We start from the raw sequence: 10,154 nt of genomic DNA on the forward strand, positions 1-10,154 counted from the left end.
CGGCTATAGGTACCGACCGTAGGTACCAGCTATAGGTACTGGCTATGGGTACCCGCTATAGGTACTGGGTATAAGTAACTGCTACGGGTACTGGCTATAGGTACCAGATATGGGTACCGGTACCACGGGCTATGGGTACCGGCTGTAGATACTGGCTATAGGTAACTGCTATGGGTACCAGCTATGGGTACTGGCTATAGGTAACTGCTGTAGGTAACACCTATGGGTACCAGGTGTAGGTAATGGCTACAGGTACCAGCTATAGGTACTGGCTGTAGGTAACAGCTATGGGTAGTAGTTGTAGGTACCAGCTATAGGTAATGGCCATAGGTACTGGCTATGGGTACCAGCTATAGGTACCGGCTGTAGGTAATGGCTATAGGTACTGGCTATGGGTACCAGCTATAGGTACTTGCTGTAGGTACCCACTATGGGTACCAGCTATAGGTAATGGCTGTAGGTACTGGCTATGGGTACCAGCTGTAGGTAATGGCTGTAGGTACTGGCTATGGGTACTAGCTATAGGTACCGGCTATGGGTAATGGCTAATGGCTATAGGTATTGGCTGTAGGTAATGGCTATGGGTACTAGCTGTAGGTAGGTAATGGCTACAGGTAACAACTATAGGTACCAGCCATAGGTACTGGCTATGGGTGCATCTATGGGTACCAGCTATGGGTACTGACTATAAGCACCAACTATGGGCACATCTATGCATACTGTCTATAGGTATAGGTACATCTATGGGTACTGGTCATAGACACTGGCTGTAGATAACACCTATAGGTACTGGCTATGGGTGCATCTATGGGTACCAGCTATAGCTGATGGCTATAAGCACCAGCTATAGATGCATCTCTATGGGTATGTACCGGCTGTAGATACATCTATAGGTGCCGGCTTTAGGTACTGGCTATGGGTGTAGCTACAGGTGCCGCTATAGGTAACAGCTGTAGGTAACACTGTGGGTACCACTATAGGTACAGCTATAGGTTTATACATAGGTACTGCTATGGGCATTGGTACAGCTACGGGTATTGGTATAGGTACCACCATAGGTACCGCTGTAGGTATGGCTATGGGTGCTGCAGTAGGTAAAACTATAGGTATGGCTATAGATACCGCTGTGAGTATCTCCATAGGTGCTGCTACAGGTACATCCATTGGTATGGCTGTAGGTACATCCGCAGGTACCGCTATGGGTGTCGGTATAGGTACCCGCTATAGGTACGGCTATAGGTACCGCTATGGGTACGTCCGTAGGTCCCGCTATAGATCCCGCTATAGGTCCCGGCCCAGGGCCGAGCCCCCGCCCCCCTCGCCGCGCGCCCTACCCGGCCCAGCCAATCGCGACGCGCCGCGGCGGTCAGAGCCGCAGCTGCCATGGAGACAGCCGGGGGGCGTGGCAGCGGGAAGAGACACGCCCACACCGCACCTCCAGCCCCGCCTACGGCGGGAGGGGTAAAGGCGGGAGGAGGCGGGGAGCCACGCCCACAGCGGGGCAATAGAAGGGGCGGGGGAGGGGGCAGAGACACGGGAGACGGGGGGGACACGGACAAGGGGACGGGGGGGGGGGGGGGCACCGGCAGGGGGTTGCGGGGTGGTGGGAAATGGGGACATGGGGGGTCACGGGGGGACATGAAGGGACACGAGGGGGACACGGGGTGGACATAGGGGAACATGGGGGGACACGAGGGGGACACGGGGTGGACATAGGGGAACATGGGGGACACGAGGGGGACACGGGTGCCCCAGCCAGGGCAGAGGGCAGCACGGGGACAGTCCCCGAGGCTGAGCGCGGAGGATGGACAGACGCCCGGGAGGGGACAGAGGGACAGACACCCGCGCTCCGAGCCCTACGGTGGGCCCCATACCTCTGCCACCATCGCCCTTTTAAAAAAACCTCACCCTCCTCCCTCCTCCCATTAATCCCGCAGCGGAAGCGGAAGCCGTTCCGACGAGCGAGTGGGCGGGGACAACCGGTTGTCGGGCTGGTCCGTGTGCGGTCTGGTCGCCGCCATGGTGAGGCCTGGCCCGGGGTGGGGGTGGGGGGAGGCGGGCCAGGACGGGCCCCTCCGCTCCTGGGGGTCCGGCTGGGCCTTGTCGGGGTCGGGTCGGGACTCTTAGGGGGTTTGTGGAGGTGGAGGGGGCCTGGCGGCCTACCCGCCCGGGCCGGGATGGCGGAGGGCCGCTCCCCGCTCTCACCCCGTTTCCCCCCCCGCCGCCCTCAGTCGGCCGCGCTGGACCTGAGATCGAAGGAGGAGAAGGACGCGGAGCTGGATAAACGTATCGAAGCGCTACGGAAAAAGAACGAGGCCCTTATTAAGCGTTATCAGGTGTGTGTGTGGGGGGGGCTCGGCTCCGTCCTTCCTTCCCACCCCCCGCCGCTGCCTGCTTACAGCCCCTAATCCCCCCTAATTCCTGCAGCGGCTTAACACCGCGGGGGGGAGCAGGGTTTAATGTAATACGGGGTCACAGGAGGGAGTTGGGGTGGAAAGGGGGGAGAGGGGGAAGTATTTGTCCTGTTTTTCATCTGCCCAAAATCCACGGCGAGGGGGGTTTGTCCTGGCTCAGGCCCATGTCCCGATAACAGGAGATCGAGGAAGATCGGAAGAAAGCGGAGCAGGAGGGAATCGCGGTGACGGCTTTGCGCCGTGTGAGGCCAGCCGATGCCGAGCCAGAGAGGAGATGGGTGGACAAGGATCTCTCCGTCACTGTCCAGGTTATGGTCTCCCCCGGGGTGAGTGGGGGGAGTTGGGATTCAGGGCAAGGTGGGGGTCCATTATGTCTCGCTGAACCCCCCCCCCGCCCCCCCATTTTTTTCTCTCCAGGAGAAGCGCATGGTGAAGGACAAGAAGCCGTTGGGCACCCTGAAACCTGGCCGTGGCTCCACTCCCCGCGGCTCAGGGCGTGCCGGCTTGCGTCCTTCTGGCCGTTCCCCCCGGGGGGACCCCCCCGCCGAGCCATTTTGGGAGGGTGCCGGAGGGAACGGTGTGACCCCGGCGGAGCGTGGCGGACGGGGCCGGCGCTTGCGGGGCCGGGGGATGGTCGGCGCAGTGATGGGGGGTGATGCCGGTCCTGACCGAAAGTCGAAGGTGGGTGTTTTGGGGGCCGGATGGGTTCACCCCACACCCTGGGGTGCAGCAGCAGGAGGTTACTGGTTCCCGGTGGCAGCTGGTTTCTCCTTGCCAGGAGTGGGAAGAGCGACGGCGTCAGAACATTGAGAAGATGAACGAGGAGATGGAGAAGATTGCGGAGTATGAGAGGAACCAGCGGGTGAGAAGTGAAAGGGAACTTGGGGGAGGACAGTCGGTTGCGAGTGTCTCCCCCAGATGTAACAAAATCCTCCCCCACCCCCCCGTCAACTCAGGACGGGCTTCACGAGAAGAATCCTGTACGTAACTTCTTGGACGACCCGCGCCGCAGCGGCCCCTTCCAGGACACTGATCGTAAGGAGGGGAGCCGGCGACATGTCCGAAATTGGGGGGGAGCTGATTTCGACAAGGTCAAGGCAGGAATGGAGCGTGAAAAGACCTGGCAGGGCCCCGTACGTACCCCGGTGGGTCCCCCACCACCTCTTGCCCCTTGTTCTTTTGGGGTCCCAGGTGGGGTTTGAGTGGCTGGGACAGGGCTTGAGCCATGTCTCGCTGCAGGGCCGCCGTCCCAGCCAAAAAACTGGGGGGCCACTGGACATGACACTCTCCATGACGGGTCGGGAGCGAGCTGAATACGTCCGCTGGAAGAAAGAACGGGAACAAATCGATCAGGAACGCCTGGCGCGGCACCGCAAACCCACTGGGCAGTGGCGGCGGGAGTGGGATGCCGAGAAATCAGACAGCATGTACGTAATTGGGGACCTGGGGGATTGATTTGGGGGGGGGCGGTTCGGCATCCCCAGAGTCACTCATTTTCTTTTTTAGGTTCAAGGAGGGCTCTGCAGCAGCGCCCGGCTCAGAAATGAGCGGTGGGGAGGAAAACAAGCGCCCTCCTCCCAAACCTCTCACTTTCGGGGAATTCCTCACCCCGCATCGCACCCAGCGGAGGAGAAAGGGCCGCGGACGTGGCCAGGGCACCGGGACCAAGCCCTACAGGTTGGTGGGGTCACGTCCCAATGAGGATTTGGTGGGTTGGGGCTCTTCTCCGAGCCCCTTTTTCTCATGGTTTTTGATTTCTGAGCCGCTGCAATCTTCTTTTTCCTTCCAGCATGCATGATAACCGGTGGGAGGAGAAGGAGCTGCCGGTACCGGCTGAGGAAGCTGAGAGCCGGAAGGTAAAACGCTGTGGCAGAGCCCGAGGGGAACCAGTGGATGTTTGGCTGCACCGAGGTGCCCTTCTCCCCCTCTGATACTCCCCAACTCCGTGCCTGTAGGCAGAAGAAGTGCCGAGTGGGGCCCTCCCGGAGCCTCCCCGCCCCCTGAGCCCTGAGGAAGATGAGGACCAGTGGGAGGACGTCAGTGAGGAGGAGGAAGAAGAAGAAGAGGAGGAGGAGGAAGAAGGTGGCGGCACCAGCCCAGGATCATCAAGCGAGGACGAAGCACCCCGCAGTGCGTCCCCCAAAGCCCAGCGTCCCCCCAAAGCCGGCCAGGCTGCGGCTCCCAAACTGCGCGTGCCCCCCACCACTGTGGCACCCGTCCCAGATGGGGGGGCTGGCACCCCCCTGAGCCCCTTCTCCCCCGTGGAAGGCCACCAGCCCGTCTCGGACTGGGGCGAGGAGATGGATCTGGCCTCTCCCCGCAGCAGTCTGGGGGACAGTCCCCTTTCAGGTCCCACTGTCCCCAAGTCGAGAGGGGATTCCGGAGAGATTCCAGGTAAAAGTGGGGGGGATCTGCCTGAATTAGGGCTGGGGGGGGACACATGGGAGGCAGGCCAAACCTGGGCTGAACCCTTGGGATTTGGGGGGAACGTGTAGCCAGCGCAGCAGGACAAGGGAAGGGGCCAAACAGGGGTTTGACTGGTGTCTTCCTGCCCCCCACCCAGGACTGAGCCCCGTGGAGCTGGCTGGGCCCCCCCAGGGGGTGCAGAGCCCTGCAGAGCCCCCCCAAGAGGAAGAAATGAGGCCGAACATGGAGCAAGAGGCTTCAGGGAAGCACGAGGAGGCGGCAGGGAGCCCAGCGGAGGATAGAACGCAAGGTGGCGAGGGGAATATGGGGGGGGGACACCACAGGGGACCCTCCCCAGTTCTAATCCCCCAAGGCTGGGGGGGGTGCTGCGAGCCGTGGGGTTCAGGCCCCAATTTGTTTTTTGTGTTTTTTTTTTTGTTTTTTACCCCTTCAGGAGACACAGTGTTTCCCCGCCAGCCGGATGCGGAGGTGGCCCCCGGCACGGTGGAGATCACGGACTTTGAGCGGGTGCGTTTCCGTAAGAATTCACCTTCTCCGGCTGGCCACTAACAGGGGACTGACACTCGCACCCTCTGGGCTCTTGTTTTGTCTGTCTGTCCTTCCCACTTCTGCTTGCTGGCTCTGACACTCCCGCTGACAGCCTGACTCTACCTGCAAAACATCCTGGAGTTGCCGTGCTTTGCTCCCGGCATCTCTGGTTTCGGGATCTGGTTCCTTCCAAAGCCTGGGAAGTGCGTCGGGTGGTGGAGGCTGGCGGGTGCTGTGCTTGCCCGGGAGGCTGCGACGTCTGTATGTCTGTCTGTCTGTCCTGGATTAAACTCTTCCCTCCCCAAACTGCCCAAGGGACTGGTCTCTCCCTGTAGCCACGGCCAGGAGGGAGGTTGTAGAACCAGGATAACGCTCTGGGTTCGGAACTGAGGGGGTGGGAAAAGCACCGGCCCCCTGCTCCCCGCTGCTGCCTCAGGCAGAATCGGGCCACACGCCCAAATGTGGGGCACCTGGCAGTGGGGCTGCGCTGCCCCACACGTCCCTTGCACCCATCTCCTGGTGTTTGGGGGCTGGCAGGAGGGTACAGGCAGGGAGCGAACCCCATCCCCCTCTGTCCCTGAGCTCTTCCTTGGCTCTGGGGCCGGCAGCTGCCTTCACGCTGCCTCCTTCTTCTCTCTCTCCTTCGACAGGATGGCCAAGTGCCCCGATGTCCTCGAGCAGCCCCTCCGTCACTCGGGTCGCTCCCGCCGTGACCGCTACAGCTTTCTAGAGACTGTGAGCCGGCAGGAATAAGTCAGGGAGAGGCGAGGGGGGTGCGGGGGAAAAAAAAGAAAATCACCTGCCTGCACCTCCTTGGTGGGGTTTGGCCTTTGGTGGTGGGGCTTGCTGAAATCCCTTCTGCACCCACGGGGTAGGTGGGTCGAGCCTGGTGTTGTGGGCTTTTAGGAGCGGAGGATGCCAGCGCCGGTGGCAGTGTTGAGGGTCCCCAAAGGGTTTGGGGGCTCCAGCTGTGCACCCCCAGTTCCCAGCAGCTCCCCACAAAGTTCCTGCCCCTGGCAGGACACTTTGGGGTCCCCTTCTTCCCTTCTTTGTGTCCTGGAGCTGGGCAGGAGGAGTGGGCTTGACCCACCCCCCCACCTTGGGCTGCCTCATCCCACCGGCTCTTTGTAAAATAAACCTCCAAAACATCTCTGTGCCTGGTCCTTGCTCACAGGGTCCCCCTTTCCTCTCAAGGCTGGGAAGGTGGGGGTGGGGGGGTCCTGGTACTGGCAAGGGCCTGCCCAGTGGATGCGAGAGCTGCAGGAAGGGGCTGCCAAGCTTTGGCCGGTGCTAGGAAGCTGCTGGTGCCTGTTACCTCTTGGGGGGGGGATCCTGGTTTTTGGGGGTGAAACAAGGAGTGTAGGGGCTCTGGAGGAGGTTTTGGGGTGAAATGAGTGTAAGAGCAGGAGGGCTCTCCCCTAATCCCCGCCCTGGGACCTTGTGCTGTACCTGGGGACCAGTGGGGACACTTGGTGCACAGCACGTCCTGGCTGGGAGAGAAGTCCCCTGGCTCCATGGCAGTGGCTGGTGATGTCCCCCAGACCGTGGGGGATCCCCGTGAGACCTGTCAGCTTTCCCTGGCCACAGCAGATGGGCAAGGGGTGCTCCGGGCTCTCCCCAGCATGACCTTTGAGCTGAAATGAGCCAGATCCCCCTCAAAAAACCCCACTGTTCTGGGGTTGATGCCTTGTTTTCCAGCTCCACTTGCTGCCGCCAGCTAGCCCTTCTCAGCTTTGCCACAGAGGGGCCTCTGCCTGTGATCTCCCCCTCATTATACCCGGAGATGAAGTTTTCCTGGCCCCGCTGCCCCTCCCAGCCCACCCATCATTGTTGTTGTCGTCTTCTTTTTTTTTTCTTTTTTTTTTTTTTGCCTCCACCAACTATCTCTTCCCCCTTGACGTCGCTTCCTGTTCACTGCTGTATAAAAACCCGGCGCTGCCCGCTCATCCCCACGGAGCGCGGCCACAGCCGGTGAGGACCCAGGTGAGCGGCTGGTGGGGCGTGTGATGGGTGACACTCTCTCCCTTCGCTTAAAAACCAAAATCCAGTGCTGTGGGGGGGCAGAGCCAAGCTTTGGGTGATCTCCATCCTTCTGCTCATGGGATGGATTTTCCCTGCTGAGGGCATGCGGTGAGGTCGCTGCGGCTCCTCTTTAGGCATTGGGTGATGGTTGGAGACGCCACATCTCCTCCTTGTCCCTTCTTCCCGTGCTTTGGGTCACTCAACCAGCTATCTGAGGATCCCAGACCTTCCCTGTGGTTTCCTCTTTCTCCTTCAATTTTTTTTCCAACCCCCTCTTGGTGCTGGCGATGCTTTGGGCACTGAGAGGTTTTTTTGCCCTGCCCCCTCCCCCCCCAGGGGCTTGAGAGCCAAACCAAAATCATCCCCCCATGGCACCCACCCAGTAGAAGCTGGAGAAGCTGCTGGAGCTGCAGCTCCCGCGGCGTTTCCTCATCCAACTTCTTGCGCCACGCAGCTGGGGACAGCTCGGCGAGGAAGTGGGGAAATGCCTATTTCCTCAGTTACCGGGGTGGAGGCGGGGGGACACAAGATCATGAAGCCAAGTGGTCTGGGCTGCTTGCACCACACGTTCTTATTGAGGAGCATCAATCTGGGCTGGTTTTGGTGGTGCTGCCTCTTTCCCCTTGGGGGGGAGAGGACTGTTGGATGGAGGGGAGAGATGATGGCCATGATGGTGGTTGTAAGGAAGAGTTGTTTTATGATGAGGGTGGTGAGATGCTGGAACAGGTTGCCCAGAGGAATTGTGGAAGCCCCATCTTCAAGGTCAGGTTGGATGGGACTTGGAGCAACCTGATCTAGCAGAAGATGTCCTTGCCCGTGACAGGGCGTCAGATGGGGTCATCTTTGAAACTCCCTTCAACCCAAACCCTTGCGTGATGCTACAGATGGGGTTTTAAGCAACTTGATCAGTGGAAGATGTCCTTGCCCATGGCAGGGGGTGTGGACTAGAGGATCTTTGAAGGTCCCTTTGATCCAAACCATTCTCTGATGGTCTAATGGAGTGTGGTTTCTAGGTTGGGAGCTGGTGGAGGATGGACTTCTCAATGTTCAATTATACCTTCAATTACTCCAACGGGGACTATTCCATGTATGATTTCGATGGCTATGAAGTCCCTCACAGCTACCGTGCCATCCTTGTCCTCTATGCCCTCATCTTCCTCCTGGGTGTCTTGGGCAACGGAGCTGTCATCTGGGTGACCGGCTTTGAGCTGCGGCGCACGGTGAACGGTGTCTGGTTCCTCAACCTCTCTGTGGCCGACCTCCTCTGCTGCCTGGCTCTGCCCTTCCTGGCCCTGCCGCTGGCCCGTGACCACCATTGGCCGTTGGGTCACTTCGCCTGCAAGCTGCTGCCCTCCCTCACCATCCTCAACATGTTCGCTAGTGTCCTCCTCCTGATGGCCATCAGCGCCGATCGTTGTGCCCTGGTGACACAGCCGGTATGGTGCCAAAACCACCGGACACTGGGGCTGGTCCGGGGCACTTGCGCAGCCGCCTGGTTCCTGGCTGGGCTCCTCACCCTTCCCTCCTTCATCTTCCGCACCACCCGTTTGGACGACTTCTCCGACAAGACCACCTGCGTCCTGGACTATGCGGCCGTGGGGCATCACCAGCAAGTCACCGAGCTCGTTACGGCTGTCACCCGCTTCATTTGCGGCTTCCTGGTGCCCTTTGTGGTGATTACGGCTTGCTATACCTTGCTGCTGGCCCGTGTCCACAGCAAGGGTTTTGCTCGCTCCCAGAAAGCCATCAAGCTCATCTTGGTGGTCATCATCAGCTTCTTTGTGTGCTGGCTGCCCTACCATGTTGTGGGCTTGATCCTGGCCTCCACCCCTCCTCACAGCGACTTGTTCAAGGGTGCCTTGACAGCTGACCCCATCGTGACCGGCATCGCCTACATCAACAGCTGCATCAACCCCATCATCTATGTCGTCATGGGCCAGGACTTCAAGGACAAGTTCCAGCGTTCCTGGAGAGCCGTGCTGCGGGGTGTGCTGAGTGATGACCCCACCAGCACCATGGGGGACAGCAGGATGAAGACCAAGTCCACCATGGATGACCACAGTGTCAGCACCAATGTCTGACCAGGAACGAGGTAGCTCTAGGGCTGGAACATCACTCCTCTCCTAGAGGTCCCCCTGGGCCCTGTAGAGAGAAGATGCCTTCATCGTCCCCTTTCCCCACCAGTTGCCCCACGTGACTGCACGCTGGGGAATTGTGTGCCCACCTAGCCCTGGGGCCCTCCTCCTGGCTTCCTCAGCAGCTTGCCAGCAGCAAGAGGACGTTGTCTTTGCCCGCAATACCCACTTCTCCTGCTTCTCCAACCCAAGTGTGGACCCTATTTTCCCCTCTCTCATCCCCATAAGAGCTGTGCTGCCCCATGATCCCCCTCCCAGCCCCCCATCTCCACCACCCAGCGAGGTCCAAGGTGCAGGTGAACCCACCCATGTGTTAAACTCCCCTTCTGTCACCCCAAAAACTCAAGTCCACCCCATTGATGGGGGGGCTGCTGCCCTTTACTGTAGCCATGTCCAATGTCGCCAATAAATATTGAAGCTCTCTCAAGCCTTGAGTAAGACTTCGGTCCCTTGGTTCTCCTTTTTGGTTGTTTATTGGGCAAGATTTTTGCTGTCTCTGCAGTTTTGAGCTCACAGATGATGCAATAGGTGCTGCAGTGTCTCCTCCCCGTCCCAGAAAGTCCTTGCGACTGGTAACCTATGGTCTTGCTTCATGGTGTGGGGCTGGGAGCTGAGGTTGGTGTCTGAT

General features: G+C 59.6%; 2 protein-coding genes across 7 annotated transcripts; both read left to right on the forward strand.

Annotated features, from left to right (window-relative positions):
- The first annotated feature begins 1,713 nt into the window (after window positions 1–1,713).
- On the forward strand, window positions 1,714–6,519 carry CCDC9 (coiled-coil domain containing 9). 6 transcript variants are annotated; one of them, XM_075021148.1, is made up of 13 exons: window positions 1,716–2,022; window positions 2,232–2,336; window positions 2,594–2,740; window positions 2,832–3,095; window positions 3,193–3,276; window positions 3,371–3,559; window positions 3,654–3,841; window positions 3,921–4,091; window positions 4,204–4,270; window positions 4,370–4,808; window positions 4,978–5,130; window positions 5,275–5,348; window positions 6,020–6,519. In XM_075021148.1, exons 1-13 carry the CDS (start codon window positions 2,020–2,022, stop codon window positions 6,080–6,082), a joined length of 1,947 nt encoding a protein of 648 aa, XP_074877249.1. In that variant the 5' UTR covers window positions 1,716–2,019; the 3' UTR covers window positions 6,083–6,519. The 6 variants fall into 6 exon arrangements, with proteins under 6 accessions (XP_074877246.1, XP_074877248.1, XP_074877249.1 ...); XM_075021149.1 differs by having other exon boundaries at window positions 4,978–5,125; XM_075021145.1 differs by having other exon boundaries at window positions 1,714–2,022; window positions 4,978–5,348.
- Window positions 6,520–7,052: 533 nt separating this feature from the next.
- Window positions 7,053–9,953, forward strand: C5AR1 (complement C5a receptor 1). The gene is made up of 2 exons (XM_075021151.1): window positions 7,053–7,352; window positions 8,405–9,953. Exon 2 carries the CDS (start codon window positions 8,423–8,425, stop codon window positions 9,470–9,472), a length of 1,050 nt encoding a protein of 349 aa, XP_074877252.1. The 5' UTR covers window positions 7,053–7,352; window positions 8,405–8,422; the 3' UTR covers window positions 9,473–9,953.
- The last annotated feature ends 201 nt before the right edge of the window (window positions 9,954–10,154 follow it).

Source organism: Buteo buteo, chromosome Z (assembly GCF_964188355.1).
Source record: "Buteo buteo chromosome Z, bButBut1.hap1.1, whole genome shotgun sequence".
NCBI lineage: Eukaryota > Metazoa > Chordata > Aves > Accipitriformes > Accipitridae > Buteo > Buteo buteo.

What these genes read in the sequence shown, in the direction of transcription:
- CCDC9 (XM_075021145.1), top strand. An exon ending in ACCGGGACCAAGCCCTACAG is followed by an intron (nt 4,092 to 4,203) that starts GTTGGTGGGGTC and finishes TTTTCCTTCCAG; the next exon opens with CATGCATGATAACCGGTGGG. An exon ending in GGATTCCGGAGAGATTCCAG is followed by an intron (nt 4,809 to 4,977) that starts GTAAAAGTGGGG and finishes CCCCCCACCCAG; the next exon opens with GACTGAGCCCCGTGGAGCTG.
- C5AR1 (XM_075021151.1), top strand. Translation starts at nt 8,423, where the DNA reads ATGGACTTCTCAATGTTCAATTATACCTTCAATTACTCCAACGGGGAC.